The sequence below is a fragment of the Opisthocomus hoazin genome, chromosome 16, assembly GCF_030867145.1.
Source record: "Opisthocomus hoazin isolate bOpiHoa1 chromosome 16, bOpiHoa1.hap1, whole genome shotgun sequence".
In the NCBI taxonomy this organism is placed as follows: domain Eukaryota; kingdom Metazoa; phylum Chordata; class Aves; order Opisthocomiformes; family Opisthocomidae; genus Opisthocomus; species Opisthocomus hoazin.
This window is the reverse complement of record NC_134429.1, coordinates 12466829-12487612: the sequence shown is the minus strand read 5'-3', so window position 1 is coordinate 12487612 and position 20784 is coordinate 12466829. Positions and strand designations below refer to the sequence as shown.

Below are 20784 nucleotides of genomic sequence, written 5' to 3'. Positions count from 1 at the left end.
GTTTTCCTTAAAATAATCCTAAGCACTTTGCCTCAGTTTCACTATAATGTATTCTCAGTCTATATCAGCCAATACATTGACAAAGCTCAGACTTAGACAAAGTTTAAACTCAGGACCCACAAAGGATTCATAGAATAGCTTGGCCAATCAATACGTAAAGAACTAAAGTTCAAGTAACAGTCAAAATCTCTTCTTAGCTATCAGACTTCACACTGTCTCATCAATTCTGTTCATCACAAAAGTCCATTAAGCTTTAATTCAAAGATAAGGGAACTTTATCTCTCTTGGACGCTGAAAAAAGTCACTACCCAACATGTCACCAGCCTCTCAGATTTGCCTCCTGTCAATTTGATTAGCGCAAACACGAAAAAATAACCTTCTCAGAGGCAAGATCTCTAAGCCTTGATCATTTCACTGGGACATTTGAAGGTATGAAGCGGGAACTTCATAGGCCAGAATTACTACTGAATTCCCTTTATTTTGAAATTGCTGCATCAGCTATGAGAGTCAGATACATTACTGTCACTTTCTGTAGTCAGCAAGTTCAGACCTTAATAATAAGGAGTTCAATAATGTAACTGTGAGGCTGCAAAGACTGAGGGATCATGAAAAATAAAGAATCTTTGGCAGAAATAGCAACAGTACTTATGCCCCCAAATCTAACACGTAGCCTAAAGCACAACAGAAGAATTCAATCTTGAAGTTCTATGCATCAGACAACTTCAAAGGGAAGATTCTTTGGAGAAAATATATCTGCTCAGGTTTTTTCCCCCACCAAACAATGCCTTATTTTTAACCTTTTTTATATGATCCTATTCTCTTCAATGAGTAAAACTACACCTCTATCTATTGCTTTCTTCTGTATTTCTCCTCTAAGATGGAAATACAGGGAAAAAATAGTCCACCGATTGTGAGAACACAGAACTATTCCAACTAATGATTCCTTTCTCACAGTCTGTAACAGCCCCTGATGACTTAAACCTGACCATCTGTCCTGTCACCCATCTTGTATCAGAGCCATAGGACTCCAGTAGAAAGTTTCAGATTAGAGCATTTCCAGAGCACAAAACATAGCAAAAGCTGTAAAGGAATTCCCAACTAGATAAATCAGGAAGCATTTTTCTCCTTCTGAAAGCTGATGCAGTTTCTTGAAAATGTGTCTTTGCAGTGCAGCTCTATCATTCACAAACAGAATCAGTGTCTTCTGTCTACACCACATTTCAAACTTAGACAGATTGCCAGAGATTCACTGATCAGTCTTGTCGTCGTACCACAAACAAGCTGTTTCTGCAGACTCCTGGAGTTCAAAAACCTTAGGCATCTAAAATTATTGCTGTCACATCATGACAGCAGCAAGAAAACCTATTACAGTGGCACCCAGTGGTGCTGCTATGGTTCATAGCTTGGTGGCATTTCCATAACAAATGCCATCTAATGGGGTCTATAGTTCTTCCATTCTGCACTGCTTTGGTCTGAAAGTTGGCAGGCAAAGTTGGGATACAAGCACTTGTTTCTACACAAGATGACTTCTAAACATGCTCCCCCCCTTTAAAATCAAAATTCTGAAATACAGTAAAAAAAAAAAAAGTTTCTTTGGGTAATATTCCACAAAAGGTCTGAAGACAAGAATTTACTGCACCAAAAAGCAAGCTCTCTTCTGTCTTATGCCTCTCTTCCTATGAAACCATAAACACCGGATACAATTTAAACGACCACAACCAGGACAAATTCCATTGTAGACGCAGGCTGAAGTACAACCTTGGCCAAAAAAAAGGGAGGAGCCTGTATGAAACATCCTTTGTATTAACAAGCATGAGTAAATACTCCAGCAATCACACGGCAAAGCAACTCAGTGTTCTTGGCATGTTATTTCCTACAGCTACAGACAAGACGACTCTACTTGATTACCTAACAAAGAAAAACTACCATAAGAGCAGCAGTTTACAGGTATAGCTATCAGTCTACACATGGCCAACAACACTGCAGCAAACGGTATCAATACTGCCCCGACCTTAAGAAAGATGTAAAAAAAAATTTTTTTTAAATTTTATCAATAAATGGTGTACCGATATTCAGTTTCCCACAGAAGTCTTCATCTCCAAATTTGACCACAATGATTATTTAAGAACCCTAACACTTCTAACTGGTTAGAGAATAAGATGATTTTATGTAGTTTGTTGTTTGCTGTTTTGCCACTGTTCACACATCTAATTTGGAAAGAATGAAACTCGACATCCTTTTCCCCTCAGCTTTCTCACTCAAATTATGCTCCTTAACAAAGATGCAGACTGCACAATAAACACACCAAGAACTAAAGTAGACCCAAGCAGGAGTTGTACCACAACAATTATCATGTGGTGGTCTGCAACATACCCCTGTATGTGTCATTCCACGTAATATTCCCACAAACCGAAGTTAACAAAAAGGTTTTCACTTCGGTATTCTAATCTTTCCGCAGAATTTTCAACTCTCCACAAACAAATGCCACAAACAACTGTATCAAAATCAAGATACTCATGATGTAGACCTTCTAGTCAAATTCAGAGACAATCTAGTTTGTCATGACAGCCTCAGAAGAAAATATTCCCTTAAAGAGTAGTTCTAGATGATATAATGTTCCACAATATTCAGATTAGTCTGATCAAAAGAAGAGGACTAAGCAGGAAGGGGTAGGAGAGAGAAAGACTCCCTTACAAGATTAAAATAAACTTACTGGTTGAATTGCCTTGCATCTGGATGATACATTTGGATTCTTTGCTGGTTTCTCGGGAATTGAAGGGCCGGACCCGAACAGCCACCTTCACTGAAGCCCCAGACATTCTGGTTGCTTGTAGTGCAGTCACAAAATTGAAAGTGAGGGGTCAAGAGTGTTTCAAATTATCCTTCTTGTTGGTGTTCTCTAAGGAGAAAAAGATAATTTAGTTATTTACAGCTATTGCATTCAAGATTTGATAAAATTAGGGAAGTTCAAAGTTTTTTGATAACTTCAATTTCTGCTCTACAATCACACCCCCCCCCAAACTGTGACTTCAAAGACAGAACTGGAAAGACACTTAACAGCACCTGTACACTGTCTCCCTAGTCAAAGGTTTCTGTCATCTGATGCAGTTCTTTTGAAGTGTACAAACATATTTGCTTTCATCACTTGATTTTCTTCCCAGAAAGTAGAGACGCCAATACCAAAATGAAGATCTGGTTGCAACATGTGTTAGGCTTAACCTAACAAAGATAATTTTAGCAGTAAAGATACAGCTACTTAGATTTCAGCATGAGCTAGCTACCATACACTACATATCTACGTTCTCTAGCCGTCGGCCCTTGCTGCCACAATGCATTAGCAATAATACTAAAACCAACACAAATGTGATGGGTCATATCACAGTGACTTTTAATACACACTATTCCAGAGAAAAAGGTGTACCCAACAACCTTAAAGAACCCTTTGCAATCCTGGGAATGTCCTTGTCTCAAAGGAAATAAAAACTCATTAACTACTTGTGTATCTAGTGATTAAAGGACACACTACCCCAAGGAAGAAGAGGAATCAAAAATTATGCCTTCAGGATAAATATTACTATCTATCTTCAGCAAGTGTTCACCAGTAAATTCATCTTCATTATGAAAATACTTATTCAAATCCTACTGCATCCAAATGACAGATTACTTCAGCTGGCAAGACTATCCCTGATCACCACAATCCACACTTCAAGGCACGTCTGAGACAGTATTGAAATCTAGAGTTAATAAAGATGGGTTCAATTGTATTGTCCTCGACCAACCTTTTCCATTAGAAGAAAGTTTTTTCACTCAGTCTGCAACTAAGCAATTTAACTTATTGCCACAGGATATCTTCAGCACACAAGTTAGACTCAAAAATCAGTAAGATAGATTCAGAGGAAAAGCCATCAAGGTCTAGTAAAAAGCAACCACCCTTGGCTAGCAAAGCCTCCATGGCACAGACTCTCAGAACCTTGAAGACTATACTGAGAAAACATGACTACATGGCTGATTTATCCTTAAATTCTACATACCTGCTACAGCCACTGCTGAAGACAGGATTCAGGGCTAGGTGAAGCTCTGGTCTGACTCAATGCAGGCATTTCTACCTTGAATCCGAGTTAACATGGACAGAACTCTACCCTGCACAAGTCACCTACACATTGGCCCAGAAATCTCAACATCTTCTTTTCTGGTTATCTCTACACCACATATCCAATGAAACACTCATTTCAGAATTGTAATCACAGTGCCACAAAAGTACAAAACTTACTAGCAGACCTAAAGCAGAAGCACTTCAGCTCTAAAGTAAGTTCTACAGATCCTAAAAATACTTCTACATGCTTAAACCAAGTTATGACACATCTTCACACAGTACAAGAAGTTTTTAATAAAACTGCATTACTTCATTAATGCATCACATGGTGAGGGCAGAAATTAAATTATGCCACCAAGTAAAAGAAGTAATTTAAAGCATTCCTTATTTCACCAGGTACCTGAGGTATCTCACCAGACTAGAAGAATACGAATGTCTTTAGGAAGAAGCCAACTGGATTTCAATGTCACTGGTACAGCAAACCAGTAGAATAATGATTCATGAGACAGCCCCACAGTTAACCTTAGGTTAGTACAGAATTTCAAGAAGTTTCACAGAAAATTTAAACATAGAATAGAGCAAAGTAGCAATGGGAATGAATTCACATGATCTTCAAAGTTTAACAGAGATTCTGGGTTGGCTTCGAGGGCTGCTTTGTTCACTCTTGCTCAAAGGTGTCTACTTTTTTGTATAACAAAGTGGATCAAACATGTAACTTCATTATAAACCTTCTTCCTGAGCATCTACTGTGTGGAGTTTTTGCTCTCCCTTCTTAATAGGACCCTTCCGTAAGTAATAGGACCCTCACATGCAAGCTAGCTGACAAGGCTAATCCTGATACATCCCAGTAGTATTATTCAACTGACCCTGAATATTGCTGCTAGAAAACAGGAACACAGCCACTAAGCATTCTGTTTCTGAAATACAATTCAAGAAATCTACCAGGTGTAAAATCTCTGTTATTACCAAATTCATAGTGACACAGTTTACTTTGCCAGATTGCAGAAAAAGATGAGTTGGTGGAATTTTCATAGGGTGTAGCACACCATAGAAACTCTGCCTGACACTGGCTTAGTGGTTCTCATCTTTCTTTCCTCATGTACCCATATTAATGTTAACACCATAATTTTGCCAGCTTCCCAGAAGGACCAATGAATAAAGGTAAAGCCATAAATGAAGGGGATTTTTTTTCAAAAATACAACAAATCTGTTCTTATAATATTATTTATGAAAAGTAGGGAGCTTATTTTCCCTTCTTACTGAAGAGTCCCACATACAAAGATTTTTTTGCTGATGTTGTCATAGAAATACCTCTCAGAGGACTGTATTAATTATGACAGAAAACTAGTATAGCAAGGAAGTTAGAAAACAGAAAATGGAGTGGAATTTTCATCTACTTGAAATAAGAAAAAAAAAATCTTGAGTACCTCTGGACACCATACTCACAATAAGCAAGCATGAAAAGCACACTGCCAGAGGCTCCACACGCACTAGCTAAATGATAGCCTTGTTTGAAACACAACTGTGAAGAAATTCTTACAGAACAGGTCACAAAATCACCTACAACAGCATAAAAATTTAATTGCTAGAATTTTCAAACTACCAACTTTTCCCAGCCTCCACTTCTGTGCTCACAGAAAATTAAATGTGGTGTAATTCAAATCTCATTCATTCTCAACTCTACTACTTTACGTAGCTGAAGTACGCAAAATGCCTACTTGTAGTTGCACAGATTTTGATGTTTTGAACACCATCTCACTATGCAAGACTTAATTTTCTTTAATAAGAAAATTAAGCAAAAACTACATATTTTTCCAAGCTTCCCATAAATTTAAGTTGTTGGGGAGTCCAGGGCTTTTTTCCCCACTTATCAACAACCTCAACTGGTTATAATATTTTCTAAAGGCAGTATTGCCCTCATGATACAGAACGATACAAGAAGGCAAAATGATACCAAGTTGCACAGCATCACAGATAATAAGTTGCAACTGGTTTTTCAGGGTTCACATTTCCCAGTAGTATCACTTGCAAAACTCTGTCTACAGAGTGGTAATAGGAGACGTAACTTGCAACAGAGCAAAACAAAATGTGCAATACGGTCTGTGGTACGGATTTAGAAGAACAATCCTTAAAAAAATCTCTATTTTATATGTTCAATATAGGCTTAGAAGGCTGCCACCCATGCTAGAATGAATCATTCTCCTTATGTCTTGCAAAAAAAATCTACTAGCTGTGCGTCTTTCAACGTTCAGCCGGTATGAACCCAGTAAAGAAGGGAACTGCGTGCTTGAGTCCTTGACATGATATACCATTGGCTCTAAAACAGGTGGCAGATGATAGCGGAGTTTAGTGAGCTCCATCAGCACAAAAGCAAATCCTACATATTAATATTACACTCATTTTAAACTACTACTAAAGATACCCATCATCCACCCTGTAAGTCACACGGTGAGGTTTAATATTGAAGCGTGTTATTATACAAATCATCTAAATACTTTGTTTGCTGTTATTCAAGCTTACAAACCCAACACTGTTGGTCAGTCACCCTTCATGGTCTCAAACCACTTGTAACTAGATTTGTACTTTCACACATATGTTTAAATGTTCAGCCTGGAGAAGAGAAGGCTGCGGGGAGACCTGATTGCAGCCTTTCAGTACTTAAAGGGAGCCTATAGGAAAGATGGGGACAATCTTTTTAGTAGAGACAGCAGTGACAGGACAAGAGGTAATGGTTTTAAACTAAAACAGGGTAGGTTTAGGCTGGATATAAGGAAGAAATTCTTTACAATGAGGGTGGTGAAACACTGGAACGGGTTGCCCAGAGAGGTACTGGAGGCCCCATCCCTGGAAACGTTCCTCTTAAAGAAAAAAGCTGCTCATTAAACTTGGATCCTTGGATGTATTTGAAAGTTCTGACAAAACAGTTTTTATGCAATGTCAAAATACAGAACATATTGCTATTTATTGAAACAAAGTTACGAGTAGGGGTTTAGAGTCAAATGGTTATTTGTATATTCAGATAAGTTGGCAACAAGTTCAAAGTGCTAAAAAAAAAAAATCAGAATCCGTATCTGTACAGTCAAATTAAAAAAAAACAACCCACCACACTTCATAAATGAAGAAGCATCACTTTTATTTAACGTAGCCAGCCATTGTGTCATGTTTGCATAGGTATGCCTACCCGAGAATGTGCTCACTTTTCAACAAAAAAGCTGCTTGTAAATTAATCAGTACAACAGCTCTAAAGAAAGAAAATGAACAAGGACAGAGATTAGTAAATGGAAAGTTAGCAAAACAGCTGTTCAGAACAGCAGGGGTTTATGAACAAGAGGACTACTGCAAATCCAATTTTAGGTCCTCCCCCAAGGATCAGGTAGTGATGACAGTCTGATGTGTCAGCTGAACTTGCACACTACGAATTGCTGTCTTTGTACTCACTGAAGATAAAACAGCAGTGCAGAGCTTGACGATGCACTGAGAATCCAATCATATAAACATGTGGCTATTTATCAACATACCAGCATATTGGATTGTGCAATAACAAAGAGAACTAGAGCTACGAAGGAGCTGCAAGCAAAGACAAATACACTTTAAAATTTGGTTTGAACATATTTTACGTTTCACAGAACAGATACAAATTCACCATCTGCTTCTGGTGAATTCCAGTCCTCCAGCCTCAGGTGCACACCCATATTCTGCCAGTGACCCCAAAACCACCAGGCCTGTCATCCCGTCTCCCGCCTCCTGGCTCGGCTCTCAGGGATTGTCAGATCATCATCCCAACATGGCTGCCTCAGTAATTGTGCTGTACTGAGCCCAGGGACAGATCCACTACCTACAGGTCCGCAAAAAACACACTGAAAAGCACCATCCTGCTACATTCTTGCACCTTCCAGCAGCTTGAGGGACTACACCTCCCTCCCGAACGAGCAATTATCGCCTCCACCTCATCTGAGCTAGAAAGGAGAAAAACGACGGCGAAACGCGGCCGACACTGGGGACCCACGCAGCGGCCGGGATTCAGGGGAGGAAAAGGACGGGAAGCAGCCGCACCGCCATGGCTCGCAGCGCCTGGGGGAAAGGGGAAGGAAGCGTCCCGAGGGACACGTATATGCATCTCGCAGATGCAGCCGAGGAAAGGCTGAGCCGGGCCCCACGCCCTTGTGCCGCTGCCCCGACAGCTCCGGGTCACCCTGTCCCGCCGCCGCTCCCCGCTCCCCCGCCGCCGCTTCCCAGGCCCCATCCTACCCGTGCCCCCCCCCCCCCACCTTCTCCCAGTCGAGCAGCTGCGTAAACCGGCACCCCCCTCCTCCCCCACCGCATTACGGCATCCATCCCCGCCCCGGCACCGAGCCTCCCCCCGCTCCCCCACCAACAGCCGCCACCGGGCCGAGCTCCCCTCAGAGCAAGCCGCCCCCTCACCTGGGGACGGACGGGGGTATCCGCAGGACGCGGGCGGTGCGGGGCCGCCGGCGCTGTCAGCAGCTGGGGAAGGCGGCGGGGCCGGTGAAGCAGCGCAGCGCGGGGGGGAGGAGAGAGAAGAGTCCGGCCACCCCCATCACGCTTCGCCGCCTCCACCGAGGCCGGGAGACCCCAGGCCGCCGCCGGGAAGAGAGCGGGAAGGAGGGAGGGGAGAAAAGGGGAGAGAGGAAAGGGCAAGGCCACGACGAGAAGAACGAGCGCAGCGACCCGCTCCCCCCCAGCGCCGCTCCCACACTGACAGGATCGCGGCGCTCTACGACCAAGCCCGCCTCCGCGGGGGGAGGAACGTCCGGGTCGCCAATAGCCGAGCGCCGCTGTTCCCTCCTCCCTGCACCTTACCAATCGCCAGGCTCAGAATCGGCGCGTGCCCGCCTCCAGCCGTCCTAATCACAGCCTGACACAACCGCGCACCAATCACAGCTGAGGAATGCCCATCCGCAATGACGAGCCGCACTCCTCCCTCTGAGTCAATCCCTCCGCCGAGCCTCGGGAACACGGCGAATCTGGTCTTCTCCACTTCTAGCCAATCAGAACCCGGGACGGAACTCGCGTCATCCCTCTTTTAGCCTATGAAGAGAGCCGCATCACTGGTGCTCCTCCGTGGTGTGTGCGTGCGCGCGCGTCTCCGGAGGCTGAGGCGGGCTGCTGTGCGCGCCCGGGAGCGCCGCCAGCCGCCAGCAGGGACGTGAGGAGAGCGGGCGCTGGTGACGGGGAAAAGCACTGAGCGTACGCGGCCGGGGGGCGCCGCCGCCGACGCGGGGGCCCCTCAGCGGGCCGGCATGCGCGCCCGCCCGGGAAGGGTGGCCGAGGGAGCGAATTCGTCAGCTCCAGTGGGATTCGGTAGGATTTGGAGGCCTAAGCAGGGCCTGACGATGGCAGCTCACAGGGGAGGACGAATTCCTCCCCCCCCCCCCAACGTGTTTTTGAGCAGCCTAAGTTATTTTCTGTAGATCTCATAATGCATTTCTATGTAAGCGATTCAATTGTTTTAGGCAGTGGTGGTGTATTAGCTCCTGTACTTTCAATGAGTTCATGTGTATCCTCACAGTAAAAATTCTGGTGGCAGTAACTGGAGCTGCAAAGCTCCTCCGTTCCACCAGTGCTCTGATCGCTGCTGCTGCTAGAAATAGGCTTGTGTTTAATCTTAGAAGCACTTTAAAGCAAATACATTACATGACGTACCTTAATTATGTATTTTCCATACACACCCCATCATACACAAATTGGATTTAAGCTGTTGAGAACGTGTGGGACCCGAGATTTCTAGTTTCAGAACAGGGTTTAGTTTTGCTCACAGGCCCGTGGCTGTTAACTACATCAGTCTTCACTGTGGCTCGTGCTTCCCTATCAGTTTCAGGTTTTGGGGAGAATAGTTGGACTTATTTTGGGAGAGTTATTTATTACTTTGTTTGGTGAACAGTGACTTTTCCCTCTTGCCCTTCTCATCACGTGTGGATCATCTGTGCCAATGAATGCAAAAGCCTAACACTACATAGCTGAACAGTGGTTTGTAGGGAAACACTGCCACAGAACCAACAAAGGAAAAAGAGGGGACTTCTAGGTGTCCTAGAAAATACCATTATTTGAACTTTGGAAGACTTCCTATTGATGGGACATATGATTCAGCGGTGTTTTTAGTGTGGTGTAACTCCGCTAACCTCTGTCTAGGGCCATGTCGAATTAGGTCAGTTATAATTTCTCTAACAAACCGAAAACAAATCCAAAAACCAAAACCTGTTTCAAAATCCTCTGCAAACTGTCAAAATAGTGGCTGTGTGCTGTAGTCCTCTGTGGTAACAGACAATATGATTAATTTTACTTAGCAAAGTTTGTGTAGTGTCTCTTAGGAACGGTAGTTCCTGCATCACTGTCTTATGTCTATGTTTGGAGAGTACTCACACAGAACAGTTCCAGTCTGTTAATTCAGTTGCTTCCTTACAGAGTCTTGAAAAATCTGCTAGAAATATTCACAGGAAGTCCAGCTGCATGTTGAGAAGGAAAAGGGTAAAGGGTGCATGACACAGGCTGTATAGCATGTCGGAGGTCACTCACGGCAAAGGAGACAGGAGGAAAATTCCTCTGTAAATGTCCACGTATGGAGTTGAAAGGTGGTCAGGAATTCTATCTCAATTTAATTAGACTGGCCTTCTCAGTATCATTTTTAAAAGTCAGATCTCCTAGGGTAACTTAGAATTAACTTATTAATAAGTGTACTTAAGTGGAATTCTACTGCAATGCTCTACCTGTGAATCCTGTTTAAAAAAATTAGTGTCCATTCCCTGATAGGAGAGGGACCATTCTTACTCCTTTTATGTGTTTCTCACCAATACCACATAACCCTGCAAAACAGTAGAAGCAGATCCAATTCCCTGCAAGCACGCGTGCATTCAAAACTACAATTTAAACATTCCTTTGCAAAGAAATATTCACATAATGAAGGTCCTCAACACAAGAAAAGCATTCTTGAGCATTATTATACCAGAAAAATGAGAGCAAGTCCTACTGTGAAAAATTTCTTGCATGTATTAGTACAAATAGTTGCTTACACAAATCACTGAGATGTGCCACCTAAAATGGGGAAGCCTGTTGAAATACAGGCAAGAGGGTAGGTTTAAGCTAAGGGATAACAAAAAGGAAGACAGCTACGCTGCAGTGCAATGCTCCTGGGGATTGTTAAGAGTCAATCTGTTGCTGGCTAAAGCAGCGCTGTCATCCTGCTGTTAACAGCATTAGGCTGCCCTTACTGCCAGCAGGGAATAGTTGACAGAGATGTAAATTGTGCTATTACGTAAGTGTAAATTGTGATGTAATAGAATCAATTGTACTGAACTGTATTGCTGTAACATCAGAACTAGCCCCAGTAATTTCTCTAGTCACATAACTAGAGGGCAAGGAGACCAGCGATACCATCTTGTAACTTCAGATTTCTCAAGAAAAGCACATTTTGCAATGTTTATGTAAATTAGGCATTCCTGGGATGTCAAAGGTAATTCAATCAATAGATAATTTGTGTTCTCCAATGTAAAGTCTCTGTATAAGGTTACAGTTGGATTGAAAAAGGTACATGATATGTTAGTAGGGGGGAGAGGTAATCACAATAAACTACAGGTGGTATTAAATGAATTAAACTAAGAATTGTCACACAGCCAATATGCTTTTGTGGGACATTTATTCTTAATCCAATACTAACTTCAGCTTTCCTTTTCAGTTACTCAGATGTCCACTATCCACTAAAAGACGGGTTTGAGTCACTTTTGTGCCCAGAAGACAGCAATCTAATGGTACTTTCAGTTGCTTAAATTAAAATACATTTCACTATTCTGCCCATGAATGCTGAATTTGGGAAAGCATTTGTCTAAATTCACACTTTTGAAATACTTCATACTCGTTGTCCAGATAATACTGTTTTAGCCACTTAATGTTAGTCTTCGTGTCTTCTGTAATACCTGCACTGATACATTTTCAAATGATAAATGTATGCTATAATTAGATGTAACAGTTCAGTATGCACTTTGCTATATATACTCCTCAGGTCAAAGTCTGATATGATAGCAAAATATATATAAAATCAGATTCTGAAGGGCATTGTCATGATTAATACATCCTATAAATGTAAATATTTCTATTTCCTCCTGTCAGACAAGGTTAAAAGAAACATCCTGAATTTATTCAAACAAGCCTTTCAGTTGGTACAATGGAATAAATAAAAAATAGGATTTTCGTTTTATACTTGCATTAAAAAAGTGCCAGTTCCATGCAGATCTTCTGGTAAAACATTTAAATTCACAGCCCTCTTTGATATTAGTTGTAACACTCCAAATATGAAATATCAAGAACTATTAGAGAACAGCAGACCTCAAGCCCTTTAGAGGATATACTTGAGCAAACAGGGTTTTTTTCTGATTGTGCTCTTCGCATTTTATCAGATTGCTTATTGTTTCCACAGCATCCTTATTCACAAGAGGCAGTGGTGTGTCTAATTTGTAACAGCTGAAGAAAATCAGAAGAAAGCATTTCTTCCCTCTTTCCAATACTTTCACATTCATAATCATCAATAAAACTAAAAGCTATACCATGTTAGCTTACAGAAGAAAACCCATAGTGAAACCATAGTAAAAACAAATATACACTGCTGAACAGTTGACCTCCATCAAATGAAGCATAAATCCTTAATAATGAGGTGAACGGTGGAACATTTAAGTTTTCCTTTATGTAGAAAAATAACTACCTCTTTACTAAAAGTGAAAACGTACCCTGAAAGTTGTAGCTCTCTGCATGCCCTTATGACATGTTCAGAAACTGTGATGTATTTGGATGCTGAACAACAGGTTGCACATAAAGGCAGAGCAGACTTTGTTCTGTGACTTCTGAAGAGGGAAGAAGAGGGGGACTGGAATTTGTGGAAGGAGTGAAGGTTAAGGAAGTAAAACCAGTCAACAAACAAGTTTCTCTGTTCTAACAGTCCATGCAGACACAAACTTTGGAATCTTCCTCCCACCCTTGGGGAAAATACAAACACGCACACTGGTGGAACACGGACCACCACAAAACAACAAAAAAAAACACACAACAAAAAACCCACCACATCTTCACATTTTAATTTAGAATTACTTGCACATCTCAAAGGTCAGCACTGGGTTATATATAGCCTAACGAAAATTCTCGCTGGAGCCTGTCACCAACTGTCATGTAGCTAGGAATAGGTATACGCGTCACCCACTTGGGAACATTATCAGTTTGAAGCATTACTGATATCTGCGTGCACAGAAGTTTTCCACATAATTTACTAAGTTACCTCCAGATCCTAAATCAGTATCAGCAGATCTGAACAAAGCCACCCAGTCATTTGTATTTTTTACACTTTCACTGGCAGACTTAAAGGAAAGACAAAGGAAGCACTTTGTGTGAGTGTGTATTATTTATTGTAGTTCAAGAGAGTCAGGAATTGAACAGAAGACACAGCGAAAAACAAAAGAAAACCTTTTTTCAGACTTAATTTTAAAACACTGTGGTTTCAAATCCTTTTTAAAAAGGAAATTCAAGTATCATATGCAGGGGGCAGTAATACAAAAATGTTTGTGAATTTTTTTCTATTTTTTTTAAAAATGTAATTCTACATTTCCTGCACCCTTTCTGCTTTGGTAAGGCCAAGCCATGGATACAAACTGGTACGCAACATAAAAAATGACCCCCTGCCCCAAACTGCAGCCTCCGAGAATAAAAGGATCTGCGCTCTACGGACAAGCTCTAATGGCTCAGAACTGTCATTTAGCATATATCATATCTGCAGCATTAAAATAATGGATTTTTTTTTTTTTTAAGTCACTGAAATCCTGCTATTCCCAAGCATCTCATTCGTGGCAGCTGCTTTAGCATATTTCTATCCCAAGGCTTTTCAAAAATACCAGAGCATCTAGATCAACATAAAGAAAAGGGACATTTCAAAGAATGGAAATTAAAATCTGTATGTGAAGTCTTTCCTTTTTTGAAATTATCCTTGTGTCTACACCAATTAAAAACCAAATATGCAAATATGTGTAATATAAAAATACGATCCCAAGATTAACACTTTGTTGCAGGCACAGTTATCGCACAGAATGTTTTCTTTTGAGGGCAGGGGAATGATTTTGATTTTCACAGGGATTTTTTTTTTTTTGCGTTACAAAAAAAAAAAAAAAAACCAGCAGTGCAGGTTTGATGGGTGGAAGAGGAAGAAGGGAGGGAAAGAGGAAAAAGTTACTTTAGCAGCAAAATGTCCAAGGTTCTAACCACAATCAAATTAACGGATATCTGGCTGTAAAAAATAAGGTTGAAGGGATGCTGCCCTGACCCATTCATCTTTGCTAAAATAATTCAGCTGTAAAAACTCCAAAATGTGACATACTGAAGGACAGTTTTGTAACATAAGAAACTTCCTAGCTTGTCCTCCATGTTATTGACCATCATTATCACTTAAATATATGTACAAGAATTAAGCCGCTTTTCTCCTCGTCCACATGCGTCTGGTCACTACTGCAAGTCAGTGCCAGTGGGCGTGCTAATCCCATCAACAGCTCTCAAAGGGTATCTGCTCCCCTATTACCAGAACAGCCCACGCCCTGCTCTTCCCAGTGGTGTTGGCGTGCACTGCAAGGGAATTTTTAATGGTCAGCATTCTGCTTGTCTCTCATCCAGGCTTGGATTTGCTCTTTAAGTTCTGGCACTAGTTGTGTAAAGAAGAGAAAAAAGAATTATTAACTTCACAGTTAAAATTATTTAGTAATACTACTATAAGAAAGCTCCTCATGACCAACAGCAATTTCTTTTCTAGAAACTTGATCAGGAATATCTACTACTACTTTCTTCTCTGTCAACACATTTTCTGCACAGCTTTGAGTAAATGAATTACATATTTACCTACTATAACAGTATCCTTTAGCCTGCTAGTTACAAAGGCAAGGGTGTGGGGTTTTCTCCCAGAAAAAGGGAAAACGGAAGCAATTAACTTTTCTGTGCAAGTTGCAAGAACTGTTAACTGAGGCCTCAACACTATCCTCTGACAGTATACAGAACAAACTGCTTCCCCCAGCCAACAGCTCCACTGCTCACTGTTAAATGGATACCTGGTTCCAGCATATTTTCTGTCAGTGTCTGACGATTGAAAGGATCAGTGGAAGAGTTCAACAGGTGCCTCAGGATGATTGACCGGTCCATAATAGTTCCAGACGGCAGCCTCACAGGGTCAGTCATCAGAGTGTCCATCAGGGGATCTGAGGGCACAAGTGTCTGCTCATTAAATTGAAGACAATAGCTACAAGTTTCATCTTCCCACAAAATCACAGTGTGGAACCGATATTCAGGGTCCCCATCAGATATATTGCTGAAGTTACAGAAAATGGTTAAAATTAGCCGTGGACTTCAGCCTTTATACTGCCTTTCCCTTTCTGAACTGGGACTAAGCTATTTTCACCCTATTTTCAGATTTTGTTTTTTTGGTTGGTTTTGTTTGTTTGTTTGGTTTGGTTTTTTTTGCTGTTTTAAAATACACGTAAGCAAAACATGGATAGGACTAGACAGTACAATCCCAGGAAAAAAAACAAAGAAAGAATCTCTTAGCTCTCTATATTTACTTAACTAAACTATTTACTTAACAAATAATTAAAACAAAGCAGGATGCAAGACTTCATAAACAATACATAGTTTCTATTAATACATATTCATATTTAGAATTTTTAGAAAAAAAATCCCTGTTCTCCTAAAAAGTCAGTATTTAGAAAACTCAGCTTGCCTCTGAATTCATCTGGAGCATCACTGTAATCAATTTCCGCACGGGCATTCTTGGCAACAATTTCCTCCACTTTCTCTGCCAGCAGTTTGAATTTCTCTATTGCTATGGTTGACTTGATGCCAGCCTTTCTCATCTTTGAGATAACCTCCTCAAAGAGCTCTTTACTGTAGGACCTCTACAAGCAAAGCATAAAAAGACAACTTTGCTGAGTTGTAGCATCCTCAACACGCCATAAAACATCTAAAGATCTTTTAATGCATTTTTAAAACTTCAGAAGGAAGATCAATGAAACCTCAACATTATGTCAGACAGAAAAGTAGTATGTAGATAACTTTTCATCTAGCACAAAATGTCAACTTTGGGGTAGACTTATGCTTTTTTACTGGCCATCACTACTGTAGAACTGTTCAGAACCAAAAAAAAAAGGCAACATCACCTAATCAAAATGAGTAAGAGACTCAGAGAGGCTGACAGTAATTACAAGGATTGTTCCTTAGGCAAAACATGTGTCTTGCCACTCTTGTCTGTGTTCTTGTTCTCACAAGTCTTGGCCGACAATACAGCATAAAATGGAAAGTTTTTCTGATTCTTAACTTCTCCGATAATGTGCAAGGCAGTACTGGGAAAGAAGGTACTCTTTCTCCTAACCAAAACAAAAAAAAACCCCACCCGGTGATGTTGCAAAAGTAGTAAGGCAACTCCGAGGGAAGTAATACTTGCTGGAAGCTTGCCAACCAGTGCAGTAAGAACTGTACAGCTCCACAGCACGACACTCGGAGACCAAATGCATATCCTGTAGTTTCAACTACAGCAACATCGCTTTCATGTGAAAAAAAAAAGTTAGGCAAGGACTTTTGAAAGCTGCTTATGTTCTAAAGACACTGTTTTAAGTTCACAATGCCATGTTTTGATATAAGCGTTTTAATAAAAATTGTTATTTACACTGCAGTGCAAGGCTGAATTAAATGACAAAACAAAACACACTAAGTCTCACAGATTTCTATTTTCCTTGGGGATTTTGAAGTGTTCAACACAGCCCCACTTCTTTTATCTACACCACACTGCATGAAGAAATATCACTCACTGCTTAGGACGCACAGTGCCCTCCCAAACTCCTTTCTAGTCCACAGCGGAAAGCAGAACTGTGGCGATATGCCCAGGGCTTTATAAACATTTTCAGATCCCTTCTAATACGTGCCAGGATTTGCAAATGGGAGATCTAACAGAAAGCTTTAAAGAGACCCTGCCATGATCAAGCAACTTTTTGTTTGTTTTGGGGTTTTTTCCCTCCTAGGACCAGTAGCCATTAACTAACGGTGCATTTCCTTGGTGTTTCTTTCCTGTCATTGAGTGTTTCCAAGATACTTCTCACCCCCCCCCCCCTTTTTATGAAAGGCTACTTTGTTAATTAAGCTTTATTCCAGTTCCCACACCAGCAGGCTTCTTTTTAATCCCTACGTCATTGCTCTGCATTTTGCTGTGGCTAGGATCAATGAAAATGATGGATAACATTCTCACTTTCATTTATACTGAACAGTATAAAAAATAGACTGCGTGCGCATTATACACATGCAAACACATAAAGTCTGTTTCAGAAGTGTTACTGATATTATCCACAATTATCAGAACTTAAATAATTACAGGAAAAAGATCATGAGTTACTCTGATACCTCTGCTTCACTAGACATGCAAATACAGCTTGACGTGTTGTACACCAGCTTCCACCAGAGTTTCAAGTAGCCACTCAGAACATTTTTTTCCCCTCTAGATTTTGAGAAGTTTGTATTATAAGACACAGGCATGGAGGTATGATTCAGTAGTTTGACAACTTCACAAGAACATAGAGGCAAGAACTTATCGTAAAAATTAACATTCTGCTCTGAAGACTACCTTGAAGAGTTCAAAGGTGTCTCATGTATGCTGTGTTTTGTCAGTTTATTACACAGCCATTTAATAAAATGAATTAAAACAGAAAATGATTTGGAAACTGTCAGTCTAGAGAACGACCTTTGGATTGTTAAATGAGGCTCTTACTCTCAGTCCCAGCTCTGCCTGTTTCATGTGTTCTTGATGAGGAAGTCGGGAGGAAGTCAAAACTCTTTGTATGCTTCAGTTTTCCCACTTGCAGTATTAGGAGAAAGTACTTCTGCTAATTTGCAATGAGGCTGTAGCTATAAGCAACTGATGCTCAGGAAACTTCCTATGTGTGTGAAGTGCTATAGATGTTTATGTGTGTTTGTAGGTTTGCAGAACACTTTGAAAACATACCCGTCTACAAAGAGCAGACAGCATGAGACACAGAGACCATCTGCTGAAAGAAAACAAACTGCAAACATATATGACAGAAACTGGGTGGCAGCCTGTGAGTAAGATGAAACCTCTGCTAGAGTGTTCTGCAAAGCTGTGTTTGCCCACAGTGCTTTTGCCCTTCCCCCTCTCGTCTTTCTGGAGCTCACCTGGTCATCAGCAATTGCTTTAGCAAAGCGAGCACAATCTAGCTGCAGGTAAATGTCAGTCAGTTGGTCCAACAGCTTCTTTGGTTCAAACCCGTATTTCTCAGGGTTTTCGACTTTCAGGTCACGGCACTTGGGGCCACACAGTTGCTGTAAGTTAAAGTTCAACATAGCAGCCAATCGCGGTCCAAGCTCCTACAAGACCAAAGTAAAACACAGATCACAGCATGAAGGCAATGATAAAGAAGATTACCACTAGATTTGCGTACAGCAAGATCAGAAATTATTAACTAATAAAATGATCGTTTTGTAGGCTTGCAGGAAGTGTCTTTTCTTTATGCATGCTTTCCATTAAAAAGAAAATAATACAACCAGCTTCTGTCTGGAAGGACTACACCATCTCAGTGACTAAGGTAACGCTCTTAACATCAAGTAACTTCAACAGCAATTGTATTTCAGTGAGTCAGAGAAAGGGGAGGAGAATGGAGACAGAGGGCTACCAAACATTTCCAGGATATTATCCAATATTAGAGCTGTTACAGAAGCTAGAAACCAAGTTACATCTGAGCAGGACTTACAGGTCTGAGAAAAGGTTTTTGAACCTGCTTGGTAAGGATATGGAACATATCAACGGTTTCTGTTGCCAGGGCAAGATATGAACGAGACACCCGCTCATCCTGAGCTAGCTGTGATTGCCGAGCCTGTTGCTGATCCTACAAAATAAACATTCAGTGGTTACAAGTCCACAGAATTTCCTACATCATCACCAATCAAAATCTTAACAGCCATAAAGCTAACACGATCTAGACAGACAAAAGAACAGACTGCAATTCAGATCTAGATGCGATGCATTTTTTAGGGTACAGCTCACTTCTACTACTTAATACTAAGCAAAAGTCTGCGTCATTTTTCCAGAATTCTGCAACACTAAAAATGGATGCAAATGGTATCACAAAACTCTATGGTTATTGAGTCTGTTTAAATCCTGCAACTGCTCCTCACAGCCGCAGAACTGGGTTATGCTTCCTTTCCATCCCAATGCCAATACTTCAAAATCAGCTTGGGATTTGAGAGTCAAGTGAGGTTCTCTCCAATTTATGCACCATCATAAGTAATAAACACTCCACACTGGAATGATCTGTAGATGATGTCCAGGTCATTTTGTCACTACAGAAATGGCTTTACCTTGCTAATAGGCATAAACAGGAACAAAGGCTTCAGAAGAGTAAACCAGAATAAGTTTAACAAACAAGATCTCTATAGCTTTTCAAACTTTTTTTAAAATCAATAACTTTAAAATAGAAATACCTGACATTGGTGGGTCAACACACATAATTGTTTAGTCAGACTAAGGTCTGATGTACAGGACTCTAATTGTCTGCACTGAATCTACCCCAGATCAATGCTTTAACAAAATAAAAGCTTCTTTTCCTTGAAGTCAATTCAACTGGCGAGCATCTTCTAAAACCTCCTTCAAGAAGGTTAAAGCCTCAATTTCTCCACTTAGAATTAAGTGCACAGTAATTTAAACCTTTACACTATTACCACTTCCCATCACACTCTTTGCCAGCCACAACGTTAACTATGCAGTGATGTTTTTGCAGAGTATCATCCAGAATATTGGCAGCAAGAAAAAGCATCAAGAACTTCTTACGAGCAGCTCTTTGGTGCTGCCCCTTATTAAAAAGTTTTTTTTAATGCTCTTGTATTAGAAAGTTAAAAATAAGTAAAGGGCACTTTGAAAAAGAGCTCTGTTCACCCTAGGCAGCAGGTCCCACTGTTCTTTATTCTTCATCTCCTCTTGCACTTCATGGATACGTTTTAGGGACTCCAGACTTTCATCCAGCAAGAAAGTTGTGTCATTTATCAGCATGTTGATGTAGCGAACAAACTGCTTGCCAGAGCTGAAAACATTGAAACACAGTTATCACGGCAGAGTAGATGGGTGCACAGACCAGACTGTAACCCCAGCAACACTCCTTCTGCACTCTGTATTTTGAGTAATGATCCCATTCCCCAAGCCAAGTTGATTGTGGTGTCCAGAGCTCAGTTCAGAAACACTCCAGATCTACTGGAAGGGGCTGCCATTTAAGATTCAACGGAAAACAACATCACCCATTCCCAATGGTAATGACCTCCTCAGGTCGTTGCCTGAGCAGCTTGCATAACAGTAAGCAGCACCATACACCATTTCCTACTCACTTGAACTCTTCCATAAATGTACCATGGTGAGCTATATTCTGCCAGAGGCTTTTGAAGATGGTGCTGATATGGTAGCGGATTGTAAACTTGTCATAGAATTCGCTAGTGGCTCCAGTATGTTCAACATCTGAAAACAAAAACAGATCCCAGACTTGAAATCAAAACTTTCCCACCAGGATTTACGTGCAAACACACTACATCTCTCCCCTGCTGCCTCCAGTGTGATGAGCTTCAAGCACCAAGCGTTAACAGATGAAATTCAATTCCAATTCAGAAGTCACCATCTT

The 20784-nt window shown here is 41.0% G+C and overlaps 2 protein-coding genes across 16 annotated transcripts in view; both read right to left on the bottom strand.

The window, feature by feature from the left end:
- The window catches only part of KIF1B (kinesin family member 1B), a 97035-nt gene extending 88201 nt beyond the window's left edge, over window positions 1–8834 (bottom strand). For 10 of the 11 annotated variants that reach the window (XM_075437420.1, XM_075437421.1, XM_075437427.1 and 7 more), the window contains exons 1-2: window positions 8516–8834; window positions 2714–2899 (exon numbers count right to left, since the gene is read on the bottom strand). In XM_075437420.1, coding sequence (XP_075293535.1) covers window positions 2714–2819 — 106 coding nt within the window. In that variant the 5' untranslated portion in view covers window positions 2820–2899; window positions 8516–8834. The remainder of the gene's footprint in view (window positions 1–2713; window positions 2900–8515) is intronic. The other variant, XM_075437430.1, reaches the window with a different exon arrangement.
- Window positions 8835–13474: 4640 nt separating this feature from the next.
- UBE4B (ubiquitination factor E4B) overlaps window positions 13475–20784 on the bottom strand; it is a 42393-nt gene continuing 35083 nt past the window's right edge. For all 5 annotated transcript variants that reach the window (XM_075437665.1, XM_075437666.1, XM_075437667.1 and 2 more), the window contains 7 exons: window positions 20498–20624; window positions 20055–20199; window positions 18874–19008; window positions 18299–18490; window positions 15843–16017; window positions 15178–15324; window positions 13475–14777 (listed from right to left, as the gene is read on the bottom strand). In XM_075437665.1, the coding sequence (XP_075293780.1) occupies window positions 14716–14777; window positions 15178–15324; window positions 15843–16017; window positions 18299–18490; window positions 18874–19008; window positions 20055–20199; window positions 20498–20624 (983 nt within the window). In that variant the 3' untranslated portion in view covers window positions 13475–14715. The remainder of the gene's footprint in view (window positions 14778–15177; window positions 15325–15842; window positions 16018–18298; window positions 18491–18873; window positions 19009–20054; window positions 20200–20497; window positions 20625–20784) is intronic.